Source organism: Vidua macroura, chromosome 3 (assembly GCF_024509145.1).
Source record: "Vidua macroura isolate BioBank_ID:100142 chromosome 3, ASM2450914v1, whole genome shotgun sequence".
In the NCBI taxonomy this organism is placed as follows: domain Eukaryota; kingdom Metazoa; phylum Chordata; class Aves; order Passeriformes; family Viduidae; genus Vidua; species Vidua macroura.
In genome coordinates, this window is record NC_071573.1 from 96,164,884 (window position 1) to 96,183,612 (window position 18,729).

Here is an 18,729-nt window from a genome sequence, read left to right on the forward strand (position 1 = left end):
ACTATATTGTCTTATAAGCTCTCCTACTGTTTCTCGTTTATTCTGCACAGGCTCCATCATCACCTTCTTCACCCATAGCTAATGAACCAAAATATGAGAAGCGCTGGCTAGACACCTTATCAGTTCCTCTGTCGATGGCTCGAATCTCGAGGTACAAAACCGGAACAGATAAATTAAGGTTTGTAATCTAAAAGGGGAGGCACTGGGTTAGTTAGCTGTACATAGTGTTTTGCTGTGGATTGTTGGCTTTATAAGAATTGAGTGGAGATATGAAATTCTTATTAAAAGCTATGTAGTTTATCTTCTCCTAAGATTAATGGTATTCATGGTGATTACCAAAGATAAGGTAAAGCTCCTACAAATATGTTTCTATAATCTGTTTTATCTTGGGAATTCAGTTAGCATCAGCAGCTAGTACAAAGGTTAATCTTGGTGTTACGTGAATGAATTTTGAAGCTACTACATTTCCTTCAGTATCGCTAATAGGATACTTCTATATTCCCCAATTCTAATATTGTCAATTAACCCTCCTTTTTCATTATAAATGATAACACAGTGCATAATCATCATGCCTGTGCTATCATGTAATATAGATATGCTTGTATCAGTGTCGTATAGAAACTCATATTAATGAGATTTTTGCAAAGTACATGGTACAAAATATTGTATTTTTGATCATAGATTTTTTTTGCATCTCAGAGACATAACTAATGGTTCATAAAGTAACCGTGGAATAGGATGTCAGAAGCTATTTTACTGGGCTTCAGGAAATATGAAAGCAAAAGTGAAGTTTAATCAAGCTTCAATAAATAATATGCTTGAGAAAATAACACATTGCAGCACACATAAGCTTTTTCTGCAAACCATTCTGTGGTACAACACTCTCAAATCTACCAGTAGTTGTAGGCCAAGCAGTCCATAGTTCTCCATTTGTATAAGAACAGGACTTCATTCACTGTCATTATTTTCCATAAGGGAGAATTTTATTTATGGGTTGCCTTATATGTATTTGCCTTTAATATATATTAACAAGATAATTGGAATCTCTATTGAAGAATCAATATACAGGTCACCTACTCTGAGGAGGTACCAGAAATTCATGTGAATACCTTTCTTAATGTATGCCAGATATTTTACCTGTTTCCTCAAAATTACCTGAAAAACATTTTTTTTCTAGTAGGACAGATATGCTGCTTTAACTTACAGCAATTCATCTTCTAAGGCAGTTGACAGCTCCTCTCCCAGAGTTTGTTAAAGCATCACAGGTGAATAATACTAAATTATCCAGAAAAGTTTTAGCTTCTTCCTCAGAATTTCTTTGAACTCTTAATTCTCTTTTACTTAGAGCCTCATCACTTCCTCCACCACTTTCTTCTTCCCTACTTCAACTGACAAGTTCATGCTGTGCAGTCTTGTCCAATCCATCACAGACCTCCAAACATTCAAGGCATTAGTGAATTAGACATTCAGTGAATTAAGTAAACAAATCTCAGTGTTCACATTTAGGCATCAACTTATAATCAGTGTTGCATCATCTAAAGGATAAATGGAAGAGGATAGAACATTTAAACCTCTGACTTCAGTTACCACTCTGATAGTTTGAAGCACTTTCATTCCTGTGCTTTACACATTAGATGGAGAAATTCCAAGGGAATCCAGTTCCCAAAAGAGCAGCATGTGTATTTTGTGAATTCTTTAATGTAAAATACCTTCAGATATTGTACTGGGCCTGGCTGAGATGGAGCTTTATAGTAGTCTATAGTATCTATAGTATCTTCTTTATAGTAGTCTATATGGCTGTGTTTTGATTTGTGACTAAAGCAATATTCATAGCATGCCAGTATAGTGGCTGTTGCTGACCAGGGCTTGCACAACATCAAGGCTTTCTCTTTTTCTTGGTCTGCTCCTACACAATAAATAGGCCCAGGGTAGGCAAGAAGCTGAGAGGAGGAGCAAGCAGGACCAGTGAACCAAACTGACCAAAGGGATATTCCATGCTGTGTAACATCTTTGCTCAGGAATAAAAACTGAGCAGAGGACTTGGGGAGAGCGAGCCATTCCTTGGAGACTGACAGTACATCATTCTGCTTGTGAGAGATAAAGAGTGGTTGTATAAGTTTGATTCTTATTTGTTGTTCATGTGAAGAGAAAGGTAACTTGCCTTTGACTTTTCATTTCACTTGATATTTCATTGTATTTTTCACAGGAAGTCTTTAGAGTGTGACTTAATGACACAAGAACATTTTTTCCATATATTTTAAATTCTGTTAACACCAATGTATTAACAGAAACAAGAGAGAATGGGATAGATATTTTCCTTCCATATAAAGGAATGACTGAAAACACTGTGTACTGGGCATGTGAAATATGTTTATCAATACCACAAAACAAAAGCAAAAATAAAAATCCTTAAAATATTTTGAAGGAAAGATAAAAAACATAGGAAATGCCATTCCTGTTCTCAGTGGAAGATTAAACATTGTATTAACTACTGAAATCACCTTGAATTAGTGTATTTCACATTGCTGATATGATTGGAGTCTGTCTGAAGATACCTATTTTTGTAGCATGCTAATTAGTCTTTTTGATTAGTTAGAAATTCAATAATGTTTTTATTTGTTTGCCTTTACTATATAGCACTACTGCTTCTATTATTCTAGACTTCTCACGAATCCATCAATATAATTTTTCTCTGTTAGAAGTAAGGTAATATAAATGTAGTGAGAATGCTACTGCTGTGAATACTCTTAATTTCTAGTTGGCAACAGAAACATTTTTGACTGTTGAGGATTGAATTGATCAATAAATTTGATGTAAGCTTAACAGAGAAATTATGTCAGTAAGTTTTTCTTACCCAAAGGAATTTGTGGTTCATATTATAGTTTGGAGTGTTTGGTTTTTTGTTTTTTTTTTAAGATAGAAAAGTAAAGATAGGTATTCTTCTAGAAGGTGGAGTGCATGGTTCATGCACTGTAGTCCTTCATTTTTGTTACGGAATTTTTATTTGGGGAAATGCAGATAACTGTTTTTAGTCCTTACAGCTGGTACAGGTAGTAATATATAATAATTTTTATACAGTGTATTGACAGAAGCTTTGAGTAAAGGTACAATAGCAATAGCATCTTGAACATTATGAGTATAGAGACTGAAGAAAAAATGCTTATTTAGAATATGGAAAACTGAAATAGTGAGTGGAATGAAAGTAATTCTCATCCAGTAGCTATGAGCTCATGTATGTGTGACGTCAATTACAAAACAACCTAATTAAATGTAGGTGTTATTTTCTATTTCTTGGTATTCTGACCATTACAACTACTCCAAAGTATTGTGTATTTTTATTTTTTTTTAATGCGTTCACTGGTTTCTTAACAGATTTTTTCTGAAGAATGGTATTTTCCATTTATCATTTCAGTAAGTTAACAAAATCCCTTTAATTAGATAAATAAATTGAAAACTAAGAAATTGAATAGACTATTTTGAAAAACATATAGAAATTAAGCACAATCTCACTGAGTTACAAAACCTGAATGAACTTTCTCACAGTTTTCTGACACATCTGTAGAACATAAATGTCTGTGTTACTTCAGTTATCTTATTTGGTTGCTCTAAGTGTAATGAAAATAAAAGTTACAATACTGGAATCAAAATGTCCCCCCAAAAACCAAACATAAAATGCAATCCAAGTTTATGCTTAATGCTTTGATATCTTCTGAGCTACGTCTTTTCTGTCAATAGTCCAGTTATATGCGCACATTTAAACACTTTGTAAGATACGAGGTTCTGTGACATTTAAAATACAAAATCCCCTTACTTCTAACATGACATTTCAAAGAGATTAAGTAATTCAGATCCTTCTTTTTGGACAATTTCCACTCAGATCTACCCAAAGTCCTTAAAACTTCAGTTTAAGTAGACATTGTAGCAAGAGGGCTGCGTAGTAGTGTAAACAAGCCACAAGAAAATGTTTTAACAAAAGCAATAAAAATTAATTCAAACATGAAAAAATCATACAAACCAGAGGGAGTACTGATTCAGGATCTGGGAAGATGCAAAGCTGATCAAATCTGTCTGTAACAGCATGGTAGTAAAGATAAAAGAGATGCTGTCAAACCTACATCTAGATTTCTGTAGAAATTGCTATATGATAAAATACCTATATAAGTCTATAAGAGATGTCTTATGAAGAGATGTCTGTGAAGACGTGCCACAGATACTAAAAAATATAAAAATATTCTTTGCTGGAAATCTTAGCCTCCAGTGAAGTAAAAATTCAGCTTTTCCCATTTCAGCTGGTGCTGAAAATACTTTTTATCCTAGAAAAGTCTTTGGATTTAACACCTCTATAGTAGCAAACTGCTTGTATGGAAAAATTTCCTTATTTATATTAGGAAATAGTATTTGTTTAAAGGTGTCAATTTCAAGAAGAGAACCTAAAGTCTACCAATGCTCATCTGTTATTCTGACTGCTATGCTCACAATGATAGTGTTTATTTTATTACAAGAAATTAATGCCATAAACAAACTCCAGAAGAGACCAGGAATGCAGATCTATTCACCATTTCACCCTGAAAGTGAGATAGAAAGACACTGAGTATTGAAAATGGTGCTTCTTGCTCCTTAGCAAAAATGCTTGAAGGAAACAAATTTACAGATAGGGAAACAAATCTCAAAGTAAGAAATGTGATGGCAGCACTACACAAATTTCTAGTATTAGGAAATGTGAATATTCATGTCTTGTTCTGGTTGCAGTAGTCAGTAGCATAACTGCAGTAATAGAAGATGTAGCAATTTCCTCTGTCTGTTTTAAAATCATCCTAGGGCCTTAGGGAAAAAAAAACACAAACCAACAAAGAAAATAAAAACCCTACAGCAACTTTATAGCGTCTTGAAATCTTTCAAACTTATTATTTGGTATTAAATGGAAAGCTTCTCCTTGACAGCTAACAGGAATAGGTGCTTTGTTGTCTCTCTTTTTTTCTTTTCTCTGTTTTGAGGAAATGGCAAAGAGAAATGCATGTCATTTAAGCCTGTAGGATTTATTTTCTCGTGAATTCCAGTGCCATATTGGTGCTTGCTTTGATTGTTTCACTTAAAACAAAAGCCTCAGGATTTATTTTGTTAAGCTTTTATTTTTAGTTTGGATATCTGTTTTTACTTGTAGCCTTCTGTACACTGTGCTTTTCAGAACACAAGTGTGGTACATGGAACAATATCAATATATTATGGGATCTTCAGAGAGAAACATTTGTAACTGAAAGCTAGAAATAATCACAGTAAAGTTGATTAAGATTCAGGGCAAAAACACTGTGTTACTACCATAGACTTCATGACTGGAATATGTAAACTTTAAAAAGCAGTGGCTGTTTTTTATCCTATGTCATTTACACTGAACTGCTTTCTGGTAAAACCACCTTCCTTCCAAGTCAGCACACTGGGGACAGCAGTGCCCCAAAGGTCTCAGTCTTGTGTGCCACATAGTGTGACCACCACTGGCACATCAGAAGCCTTGAAGCAGCCTGAGCCCTGGAAAAAGCATGTCCTGGAGTCAGTGTGCTGGAGCAAGGGAACAAGCTCTGCAGGAAGGGCTTGGGGATCTTGGCAGACTCCCCACTGAGCAGGAGTCAGCTGAGCACAGGTTCAGTGATGAAGTCCCATATGGACTTGTTGGCTATGTTAGCAATAACGTAGTCAACAAGTCAAGGGTTGTTCTCATCTATTCTCATCTACTTGCACTCCTGAGGCCACACCTGAGGTAGCTCCCTCTGTGTCCAGTTTTGGTCTTCCTGTGGAAGAGATTGGTATTTTAAGATATTTAGTGAGGAGGCTGGACTAGGGGACTTACAGGATCCCTCACACCCTATTTGATTCTGTGCAAATATCGTGTTAATGAAGTTTTAGAGCTCTAGATGAATATTGAATATTATTAACTATCTGTAGTTGATCACCATATTTTAAAAAATATAAAGAACAATAGGAGTTTGAGTGTAATCCACTCTATCACCAGCACCATGTTTCAAATGATAAAATATTAAGTAATTTTTATAATAAAAATTTGGGTTTTTTAGATTTTGGTTGCCTGTTTTAGTTGCATGAATTGTTAATCAAGGAGTTCCCTTCTGTGATCTTTCATCAGCCATTAGATAACTTTTTGCCACTGGGATAAGGCATTCAGGTCTTTGTGCATCTGCAGAAGCTGAGTTAGTATCTAGAACCACCCTGTGGTTCCATGGAGAGCACATACTATTGCTTGGCTCTCTTAAATGTTCTGGACAGCCCTCTTGCTGTGTAAGGATCCTAGCATCTTAGCTTTGATATTTGAATGGGATATCTAAGCTGGGCATTATGAATGGCTTCTGCTCACAGCATTAAATTAAGTCTGTTTCCAGGCACCAGTGTGTATCAATGCATAAGGTCTGACAGATTCTGACATGTCTCAGTGGGATGTTAAGAGATCATACCATAAGTCATTTCATTACAGCACTGGTGGGATCTTTGTCAGAACCTTAGGTAAAAAGAACAATATGTTTGGGAGGTAATTATTTTACTCAGTTTACTTGAAGGCAATAAAAGGATTTTTTTAAATCTTTTCTTTCTTTCTGAAGAGGTGAAAGAGATTACTGAAATGAAAGTGACACAGAATTGTGCCACTGCCATCAAGTTTTAGTATTTCCCATGATTATTCAATCATGACAGAAAAATGGACAATCGGCTGGTACATATCTAAGCCTTCAGGCCAAGCATGTTAATTTCTGCAAACAGCAGGTATAATGCTTTACAACTCCTTTAAAAATCAGACACATTGTCTTATTTATTGTGTATGATGGATATTATCTTTTCTAGCAAGTATATAGAGTTCAGTATTCATGTTCACCATCAAACTCCCTACCAGTGACAAAGGTTAGGTTAATAACTTTTTCACTACGTCAGGAATGAATAACTGCCCATTAACCACTCTATGTCATTTTGAATGTTGACATATATCATCAATTAAGCAGTAGAGGACTTCACCTTAGATCAGAGGACCCCAGGAAGACTCTTCATAGAAGCAACTTCATAGAGCATTATTCTGATTCAGTAGCTGGCTTTCTTCTAGGTTGGTACCAGAAATGGGGCAATATAACTTATAAGTATAAATATCTAATTTACAAATGTAGAAGGTAGTGGTGATATTCTCCATATTATACATAAAACAAGCATATGCAAAATCATTGAGCTAATTATAATTGTCTTTCACAATAGTATATAATTAAAATCTAATTCTCCTGGCAATCATATGTGGTTGCCACAATCATAGGCATTTAAATAATCTGGTTATCTTTCTGAAGTTTAGTTACTGCAACTATTGTGTGTCACTTTTTAGAAATTTAGACCAGTGTACTTTCATGCCACTACTTAATGAGCTTTTGTAGCTCCTATTGGAAAATTTTAAGAGTTAAAAAAGCATATCCCACCAGCATTCAGATGCAGGGGATTTCAAAGGTACATACGCAATGCCTAACACTGCAGATAGTGAGGAAAGGAAAACATTGGCATTTGCAGAATAAAGTTTCTATAAACACATAAAAGTTGCATTAAAAGTTAATAAAATGCAGTCGCACATTAGCCTTTGACAATGCTGTTTTGAGAAGACTATTTAAGGAAAATTTTTTGAAGAAACTTCTAAGAACATTTTTCAAATTCCTATGACATAAATGTGCTTGAAGTAAGCATTGCTTTGAATGCTACATAAAATAAGTTTAGGAATCCAAGAAATGAAAGCTAAGGAAGACAGTGTTTTGAATCTTCATACATTCCTAGTAAATTAAGCCAAAATGCAATAAATAAAATTGGCATTTTGGTTTGAAAAAAACACTATCTTTTTTCAAAAAGACCCAATGCATATTTCCTGAATACACTACCTTAAGTTCAGTAATTATGAACATAATATGTATACCCAGGGAAAGTAAATGATCAACAGCACAGGTATATATTGGTACAGAGAAAGTACTTATTGTATCTCTTACTCTTGGTACTGCCCTATTATCCTTGGTTTTGTTGCCTTTCTATCGATTGGTAAATTAAACACTCAAAAACTTGTCCAAAGGCATAAAAATCACTTGAACACTGATAAATATTGGGCAGTTTCAGAAAACTGACATATCTTCCTTTACGGATATATTTCTTCTTACTGCAGATCAAATGCATTTGAAGTGCTGGCACTCGATGGAGTTAGTACTGGGATACTTCAGTTTTATACAGCCCAGGAGAGTGCTGACTGGCTGAGAGCAATGTCAACTAACATCAGTGATTTGACACTTCAAAATGTATGTTACTTTCCACATATTTTCTTGTTTATGCTATTGTAAAGTTATTTCTAGTTTTCAAAGGGTAAAAAACAATTCACCTTTAAGTACAATATATAAAATGCTTGTGTATGGGGAGGAAAAGGAAAAATGACAAAATAAGGAGACATTGCCTGGAAAGTATCAAGAAGTTTTCAAGGCTTGCAGTGTTAGCATAGAACAGAAACCAGTAGAAAATCAGATTATGTTTTTAATTTTAAAGATTTTTAGGGCAAAATATGTATCAATACCGGTAATTTCACAGAGTTTTAGATGTGACCAAATATTTCATTTTCACATTTTTGTAGTTAAACTGTGCTTGAAATTAGCATTTGTTGATTTTGAAACAAGCATGTGAAAATTCTGTAGCTAGTGAAGTATTTACTGAGACTTACTGGAGACAGTAATTCTACATCTCTAAGTTGTCTAAGAGGTGATTTATTTAAGGTCACATTATTCCATCTCACTTCCTAGAAGTATAAAGATGCTTATGCTATTTTAAGTTACTCCTGTAAATTAATAAGTAACAATTGAATTTGCAAGCAGAAGTATTAACTATTCCCCAGAGAAACAGAAAATTACTATTTGGACAGCACATTTATTATTCCATCAAAGAGCAGCTAAAAACATTGATAATTATGGAATTAACCGTGAAGTTAAATAGGGAACTCAATAATGTACAATTTGGAAAGTATATTTGTCTTTAAGAAATTATAAAATTCAGTGATGAAAATACAATATCACAGCTGTCCCTGAAAGAATTGCCTGTGCAGGTTTTAATATTTTCTTTCTCTACATGGGCAGAGTCTGTTAACTTCTTTCATAAATTATGATTTAGTAGCCTGACTTTTATTTGTACTTTGTACTCTTAAATGAACTGCTGCTTAGGTCTCCAGGTTATATTGTGTAGAATTTGTATTAGATTTCAACATAAATCTTTAAATCTGTTGGTTAAAACAGACTTAAAATTTAATTTGTTTTCCTAGACTTCAAAAGCTACATGAATCACATTTGATCATAATAGTTCATTTATTCCATCAATTGTTTTAAAATATTCAATTGCTTAAGCAATCTCTTTGTCAAAATCAGACATTTTTGCTTATGATGCATTCTTTTAAAATTCTATTTAGTGACTCACATAATGTACTGGGTATTATTATGTAATAAGTCTAAGAAAGTGTATGGTAATATTTCTAGAGCCATTCCAATTCATAGTTACTAAGCCCTTTTTTTTCTTTCTAGAGAAATTCACTGAATAAAAGCCACAAGGATGTAAGTGAATAAGAATAAAAATAAATGCAGCTTTTGTTAGTCATAGGGTGCTTGTCAGTTTTTTTTTCAAAGGACTATGTGACACACTATCTTCACTGTGCTGTGACCTGTTCAGCAGCAATATTTTATTATAAACTTTCTTAGTCTTCTCCACTATCTAGTACTAGTGAATTCTGTCAACAAAGTAGTCCACCTGGTGTTCATATAACTGGCTGTTCTCAGGAAGGGTCTGAGAAACAACAGTCATGATGAATATCGGTGTTTTGTGTTCTCAGTGAGTTACAAAGTAAACTCTATGCAGCTCATATGAGAAGCATGTAAACTTTTTTGCTTGGACAGTAGCTTTACAGATTTTGTCAGGTGTGCAGCCTGTGGTACAACTGGAAAAGTCAGGCCAGAGCATTTATTTAATTATTGATCATCAGAAGGGGAGATGCAGTAGTCAGTGAGAATCCCTTTTGTTGCAAACTGTTTTTACAATGGGGATTGAGAGGCTGGAGTACAGCAGTAGGCTGGACAACTCTCTGCCTCTGAGCACCCAGAAAACACAGACCACCCTCCACAGTGCCTAGGACAGAGCCTTTGAATCAGGCTTCCTGGAAGTCCATTTGGAATCCTTTTTATTACCTTAGTCTTATCATTTCAAAAAATGATTATTTTCTTATCATACCTCTGACACTGACATTGGGGAATGAAACTGTAGTTCCTTCATAGCTTCTGTAGAGTGTCTTCCCATTCTCCAGGACCAAAGATAATCACTACTCATTCAGAAATTGTTTCAGAGAGTTCCTTATTGGGTTATGGGTTGTTTTCATGAGTACTTGCTGACTCGAAGTTCAGCTGCTTCTCCAAATAGTTAAACTATTGATTTCCTATTCTGTCCCACACCATCATCTCAGTATGGAAATTAGTTACTAGATCTATGGCACAATGGACTTTTTTGCTAACACTGTTGGCATAATGTCAGCATACTTACCTGACCTATTACTAGGTTTTTAAGTAATACTTACCATTATTCATGTTTTACTTCCACACATTTTTACATTTTGTTTTGCTGGTACTTGTTTTCATGACTTTAGCAACTTTTCTCACACCTTAGTCATTCTTACTTAAACTGTGACTATTTGTGTTACTCTTATATACTTTTTTGTCCTACATATTTGCATGACATTTTGAATAATTTATTTTAGAATTTTAGTTCTTAAAGAGCTCCTAATAGGGATTAATAGATTTTGTAGAATGCACCCAGTCTTTCCTGTATCACTTTATCCTAATATACTTTTTTTTTTTTTTTTATTTTACCCTAATAAAGTCATGTTCAGCAGCTCTTTGTCAGATCTCCTGCTGATGGTAGGAGACAGTCCTAGTGTAGGTAGTGCAAAAATAGCTCTGCCACAATGTGACACTTCTGCTAATGTCAGACTACTCTTTTGAAGTACTACTGAAACATCTAATTTCTATACAAAGGCAAGCTCTCTGGGGATCAAGTGTATAGGAGGCGTCATCTTTCAACAGTGGAGATGTGAGAAGTTGTCACTGCATAGGAGTGCTGCCCCTGTACATATTTAAAGAGTATTACTTGGTAGATGAGAAATAATGATTCTGGTACCAGCCTGGACTTAAATCTTAGATGACAGAGGAGCACAGGGAATGCTGCAATGTGGAGAAAAATGTAAGAGTGTCTTTTCAGCCCTCATTGCTGATACATGTTTTGTATGCTTAGCTCAGAAAATCTCCTAGTTACAGGCAGCTTTACAAGCAACATGCATTTCTGAGGACCCTTGCCCCAAATTATTAATCTCTGTACATATTCTGTTTTCTCACATACTTTTCTACCAGCATGAAACTGCCCTATCATCTTCCTTTGGAATTCAACCCTCATTTTCAATATTCTCAAAGCTTTTTACATTTATCCTCGGCAAAAATAAATACAGGTGAATCGGCACCTCAGATTTATTTCTTCGTACACCTGGTTTTTTTGCAGAAGGAAGTGCAGTTGAAGGAACTGAGGGAAAAGGGGTAACAGAAACTGGCAGTGAATCTTCCATGATGAAACAAGAAGTACAGGAAATTAATTAATCTGCCTGTGCTTCTCACTGCTCCTGTTCTTAATTTCTTTAGCTGAAGGGTTCTTTGTAGGCTGAAGTGACAGTGTTGTAATGCTATGACTTTTTAGGAGAAAGGTCTTTGGGATAATTTCTATTTCTCTCTCTTTTTCACCATTCGGATTGACAGCTACAAGATATATGCAGGTTTTCTCATGGATCTTAATTATTTTCTTTGAAATATAGCACTGACCATAACTTTAGTTATAATCAGTAGAAGAACCTAAAGATAATGCTGTCAGTTCATTTACATATGGAGATTTGTTTCTTATATATAAAACTTTCTCAAGGTTTTGTGGTTTTTTACAGTAATGGTGTTATTTTTTCGACTTTTTTTTTTTAATTGTAAATAAATGAGTAGGTCATAAACAGGTCAGAGAACAAGTTATGATGCTCTTGTTCCATTTTAAACATTATTTATGATTTTTATTAATCATTCCAGTAGTTTCATTGGAGGATGGTAGAAATTTAAAATTTGATATTAAAGTAGGGTTATTACTCCAGATCACACTTACGTCCATGACATCTTTTTAAATTGTATGTCATAGTCTGTAAACCTTATCTTTTATTTCTTCATGTAAACACGTATCTGGGGATATTTTGTATTGCAGTTGTGTGAAATGTCTGTTGTAATAGGGAGAGACTTATGAAATATGAGCTTTAAACATGCATTAAAAAAAAGGAAAAAAGACTGAGAAGGTCTTACTTTCTTTACACAGCAGATTGTGGGGTACATGTAGATGGAAACAAAATCCTTGTGTGTAGGAAGCAGTATACAAATTCGACTGCCTCAATGATTATACAAACAGTTCTATTCCCAGGGTGAGAACGCGTAATATTTCTTCACTGCTGCTTTTTTGTTGTTTTAAATGCAAATTTTTCAATTGAAAGTAGCACAGTTCAAACTGTAGAGGTTGTAAAGGGAAGTCAGTTAGGATAAGACCCACATCCTCTAAACTTGGCCAAGCAATAAGCAGTCACATAGGATACTAATACAGCTAGGAAAAAAAATCAAGATCCTTCACTGTTTTCTTGAAAGAGAATAAAGATATTTTATATGTGAAATAAATCCCAGCCTGGGAGGCATTTAGATTTAGGTAAATAGTTCTGAATAATTTTAGTTCCTGCCCTGTATATATCAATTTATAACAGAGCAGGAGTTACAATTTGCTTAATAGTTCCTTTTCCAAGCAGCCTGCAGTCTTTGCAGACACAGGTTTTTTGTTTTAGTTCCCCTGCTGTGTCCAGCTCACACTTCTATACTTCAGCGCTGAGAGCTCATGCAGTGCCAGCAAGGTAAATGTATCCATTTGTATTCCTGCCTGTCTGCACCAGCTGTGGAGACATGTGAGGGCACATGTGGTGCTGGGTGAAGTGAAGAGTTCAAACTTCTCAGCCCTGTGACACTGGGATGTAATATGATATAGAAGGAGATCTTTCTCCTCTCCACACAGCAACAAAAGGGCTGCAGCCATCCTGCTTTGAATATGGAATGAGTTGCCTGTGCAGTGAACAACTGTGGTCTCCAAAGCATTCTTCCCTATTATCCTTACCAATGGGAAGATGCGCTGGTTATTAGGGTGCTCTTCAAAATATCCTACCTGCTTGGTGCAGAAAACCTTCATAGCCAGTCTGACACACTTTTTTCCAGGCCCATCTGAACCCATTTACTTGTGCTGGCTTGTGCTATAGTAATCTTATTACTGAGTATGGTTTTGGACACTTGAAAGGAAATTATATTTTCTGTGTGTTTAACATGGCTTTTCTGTAGTTAGTTTGTGTATGTATTTGTGTCTGGGGCACAAAGGTTGGACTTGGTTATGGGCAGGGTGTATCAGCATTTCTACTGACATTGAAGTATTCCAGGTGACTTTTCATTATGTTCTGCACAACTCTTCTAGCAGGATTAAGCCCACCACCAAATCAGACTGGCGACTGCTTCTTTCTGCAACACTGGCCATTTCACCAATTTGTTTTAACCAAGTTACAGAGTGAAGTTCTTGAGTTCCAGCTGGTTTGTTACTGATGAAACCCGGGCACCGGCGGGCACCAAGAAGCTCACCCACCTCTTCTCCCAGCCGGTGCTTCAGGCCAGCTCCGGCACAGTGCAGCCCTGCAGTTGTGCCAGGCTGAGGAAGAACTGTGTGCATGACCTGCCAGGAGCCTTGCTGGGGCCCCTCTGCCCAGTCAGCAGCCAAATTTCAGTTCCATCCTCCTGGTTGCTCCCTGCCTGTGCTAAGCTGTGGGTGCCAGCCCTTCAGCCTGTGACCCGCCACTGTTGTGGTAGTCCCTGCTCCTCCTCCAGGGTGGCCGAGAGCTGGTAGGGGCACTTCCAGAGCCTGGCAGGATCTCCCAACACACAGCCAGGCCTGGCAGATGCCCCAGGCTCCCAGCAGCTTGGCCACCTCTACCTCAGACCCTCAGTCACCCCCAGCTGTCTGACCCACCAGTACACCTGCGCCATTTAACTGCACAATTCAATTCCAAAGGGCTGCAAAAGTGAGTGCATGAGGGAGAAGAAACCCTGATGGCCCATGATGGGTTAGGACTGACTAGAGAGCTCCTACAGCCCTGAGCATTGCTATCACTCTCTGTCCATACAGTCAAGACTCGTGTTGTCATCCTACCCCTCCACACTGCCTTTTGTCCTAAGGTTATTTTGTTTATGGTCATAGGTACTCCACTCTATGGAGGACAATGACTTGTTATTGTCATCTGCTAGGTGCAAGAGTGTATGTGTGTATAAATCCTGACATATCCTGAGGCCTGTGTCATTACCATAACACAAAGTCTGTTGGCCCATACAGGTGTACTGGTCTGACTGGGATGGGGTAGCTTTCTTCATAGCAGCAGATGCTGTGTTTTGTATTTGTGGCTAGAACAGTGTTAGTAACACACAGGTGGTTTGACTGGTGCTGAACAGTGCTTGCACAGGATGAAGGCTTTGACATTTTCTCACTCTGACACACCCCACCCACCTCAGTAGAAGATGGAACAAGGAATTAAGGAGGGACACTGATGGGTTAGCTGACTGAAAGTGGACAAAGAGATATTCCACACCATTTGGCTCAGCAATTGAAATGACATAGTGGAGAAAGGAGGTGTGGGTTTGTCTTCCAAGATAACTGTTGCTTGGAGCCTGCTTGTGGGAGGCAGAGAGTGTTTCCATTTATATAATTTGAATTTTTCTTGTTTCTTTCACTTAAGCTCTGTTCATCTTGACTGAAAGTGTTCTTGCTTTTGCTTTTCTTGTTCTCTCACTCTTCCTGCTGGAAGAGAGAAGGGAGTGAGCAGCTATGCAGGTGTTCAGCTACTGGCCAGAGTAAACCCACGACAGCAGTCAATGGCATCACCATCATATTAACTGAGTTACATCCACAGATTTGATCTTACAAATCTGGTGTGCCTAGGATACAATCAATAGCCCTGGAATTCTTCTGTTCATGTCCTATGGCAATTGTAGTTTTCCGTGTTCACGGGTGTAGGGTTTTGATCTTCCATCACAAGCTTTTCATTTCTAATAAAACAATATTTTTGACAACAAGGTCCTTTGGAAATACTCATCAACTCTAGGACAGTTTTCAGTTTACTCCTAGCATGTAGGGAAGTCTAGTTTTACACTCGAATATATTTCTTTCTAAATCCTTACCTACACTTAATAAAATTGCACTTTAAAAAAATGTTACACTTCAAAGAATTGTTTGGGTACTGTATATGTCAGTATTTGTCCACCACTCATACGTGCAAACTATGACTGCCAAAGTCAAAATGATCACAACTCTTCAGTATCTAAACAAAGAGGAAAAACTTTGTCTTGAAGAGTAAACTAACAGGAAAGCCCATGCAATTATCGTTTCATCTTTAAATACATCTTATACTCTATGGTCACAAGGACTTTATTACAGACTTCATTTAAGAATCTGCTTAAGCAATTGTTTAACTGAGACCTAAGTGAGATGTCTACAGTACAGTATAGTATTTTCACTTAGACTGGCAAAGTTAAATTCATAAATGCAAATCTTTATGAGGTATTTAAGGAAAACCGATTAAAGGCTTTTGTCTTTCAAGTCCTTGATTTTGCAAATCCACTATAATAATAAAAATCTAGAATTTAAGCACTGAATGATAAAATTTTTTGCAAATATGATTTGGAAGTATTAATATAGTATTCAATAACTAAGTCAATCAATGTTATTCCATCACAGAAACTCCTCAGCATATTAATAACTCTATGTGTTCTTCCCTCTCTCTTTCACAGATGAAAATGGCAAATAAATGCTGTTCTCCCTCTGACCAGGTAAGATTTTCATTATATTATCCAATTTTTTAAATTTGTGTGATTACATTGTTGAAAAATTTGTAGAGCTTGCACACATACAGCTAGTCAGTTTTAAAACTGATCTAGTCTAGTGGATGGACTGCAAGATCAGTGATGGTAGAGCAAAGTCCCTCCCACTGTAAGTAAAGATCAGATTTGTGACCACTTCAGGAACCTGAACAAGTCTATGGGACCCGATGAGATGCATCCCAGAGTCCTAAGAGAATTGGCTGACGTACTTGCCAAGCCATTCTCCATGATGTTTGGAAAGTCACAGAAGTCAGGTGAAGCCCCTGGTAAGAAGTAGAAAGGAAACACTGCACCCACTTTTAAAACAGATAGAAAAGAGGAACCCAGGAACTACCAGCCTGTCGGCCTCAGCCATGTTCCTGGGAAGATCAAGGAACAGATCCTCCTAGAAGTTGTGATAAGGCACTTGAAGGGCAGGGAGGACTTGGGGAGCAGAAAGCCAACTGTCCTGGTCTGCATCAAAAGTAGAGTGGCCAGCAGGTGAGGGCAGGTGATTCTTCCCCTCTACTCTGCTCTTCTGAGACCCCTTTACCTCTGCATCCAGCCCTGGGGCTCCCAAAATAAGAAGGACATGGACCAGCTCTAACAGATCCAGAAGAAGGCCACAAAGATAATCAGAGGGATGGAACACCACACCTATGGTGGGAGACTGGGAGAGCTGGGGCTGTTCAGCCTGGAGAAAGGAAGGCTCCAAGATTACCTTATTGCAGCCTTTCAGTATCTAAAGGGGGTCTATAAGAATGAGTGGGACAAACTTTTAGCAGAACAGATTGTGATAGGACAAGAGTTCAGTTTTAAACTGAAAGAGTGTTGATTTACTTTAGCCATAAAAAAGAAGTTTTTCTCACATTAAGGGTGGTAAAGCACTGGCAAAGGTTGCTCAGAGAGGTGGTGCATGCCCCATCCCTGGAAACATTCAAGGTCAAGTCAGTGGAGCTCTGAGCAATCGGATCTAGTTGAAGATGTGCCAGCTTTTTGCAGTGGGGTTGACCTTCGTTACATTTAAAGCTCCCTTCCAACCCAAACTATTCTATAATTCTGTGATTTAATTCTACTCTTTGTCATGTCTTTTAATTATTAATTAAACCAATATGAAAAACAGGTGATTATGAATGCCAGGGGAAAAGGTATTGGACTTGGGTATCTTTTATTGGATGAACTGGCAAGTGCTTTAGTAACTATTCAAACTTTTTTCCTTATCAGTTTGGGCCCACATAATGAGTTCAGTTGAAAAAAGGAAGACATACTCTCCCTCAATTTTCAAAGAATTTTGGGGTCAGTCATACAACTGTATACATATCACTAGATACATAATTTGATTTCCTAAATTAACAGGCTAGTCTCCATAAACTGCCTAAATAATCAGTGCAGAAACGTATTTTGTTCCAAAGAGCTGTTCAAATGTGAAACTTGGTATCAGTGCTTTAAATCATCCTTTAGAGGAGTCACTTTTGCTAATTTTGACTTGCCTCAGCCTACCATCTAAAGTAGGTGCCTAAAGTTATAAGTCTATCTCACTTTCTCCATTCCAAGTATAAAAAGAAGGACAATTAGGACCTTAATTTCAGAAGCTGAAAATTTAAGGTACAGCTGACAGCAACAAACATTGGATTGTTCTCTGCCAAAAAGTGAGAAAAAAAAGTTTATAATGAATTTGGGCAGATGAAGTAAACAAAACTAGAAAGCATAAAAATATTAAAGGAGCAATTGTGAACAACTCAGACTTTATATGTCCTGTGGAAATTTGCTTTAAAAGCAATCAAAATGTGAATTCTCAGGTGTATATATATCACAAAGGCATCATATAAAACTTGGCAAAGATAACTTAAAGTAGAAGAGGACTTTTTCTGGCCTAGATTAATGGAGCCTATTAGTGTCAGTTACATAATATTTGTACAGACCTGAATAGCTCTTTTTAAGGCAATTGATTTAAAATTTAGAGAAAGAATAACCTTAAGAGATTGAAGGTCACTTGAAGAACTGCCTTGAAGTAAAATTGGTGATAGCTGCAGATTTATCTTTCCTTTTGAGTATGGACATTCCTGAAGAATTAAACAGGTCCTTAGAGTTTCATTACTGTGTTGCCTGCGGTGAGTTTTCTTCATTGCTTTTCTTTCATAAAGGAAAAAGGTTGGATGTGGATAGGTTTCATTCAGATTCTGTTTTTCACAGGCCATTAAAAAACCAGGATTCAGGGTTATCCAGAATGTAAAAAATTACTTTGTTAAACCTGGCTTTCTTCTTTGTCTTTTATATTGCCTCTGACTGGTTTTATTGCAAACTGAATCTCCAGAACATAATGAATTCTGCTCATTTGAATAAAGAAGGAAGGAAAGGACTACGATATTGGTTCTTGGGTCTAAACCTGCTTTATTTATGGGTCTCTTTGCTAAACGATGTCAAACAAACATGGTGTGATTCTTAGCCTGTGCAGGGCCATAATTTGGACTTTGATGATGCTTGTGGATCCCTTCCAACTCAGAATATTCTATGCTTCTCTGATTCTATGCCTTTTCCCTGTGTCTATGACCCAAAGTTAGAAGTACTCGGCAAGGTAGTCGAAGTTGTGGTTATTATTTATATGTTTATATTGTTAAAATATAAATGACAGTATGAGGTCATGAAATTAATTGGTCTGGTTACTTCCACACTTTTAAATTTCTTTCTCCCACCAAAGTAGGGT

General features: G+C 36.7%; 1 protein-coding gene across 1 annotated transcript in view; it reads left to right on the top strand.

Moving 5' to 3' along the window:
- SNTG2 (syntrophin gamma 2) overlaps window positions 1–18,729 on the top strand; it is a 132,105-nt gene that overhangs the window by 67,609 nt on the left and 45,767 nt on the right. The window contains exons 12-14 of the mRNA XM_053973308.1: window positions 51–178; window positions 8,174–8,303; window positions 15,957–15,995. Of these exons, the coding sequence (XP_053829283.1) occupies window positions 51–178; window positions 8,174–8,303; window positions 15,957–15,995 (297 nt within the window). The remainder of the gene's footprint in view (window positions 1–50; window positions 179–8,173; window positions 8,304–15,956; window positions 15,996–18,729) is intronic.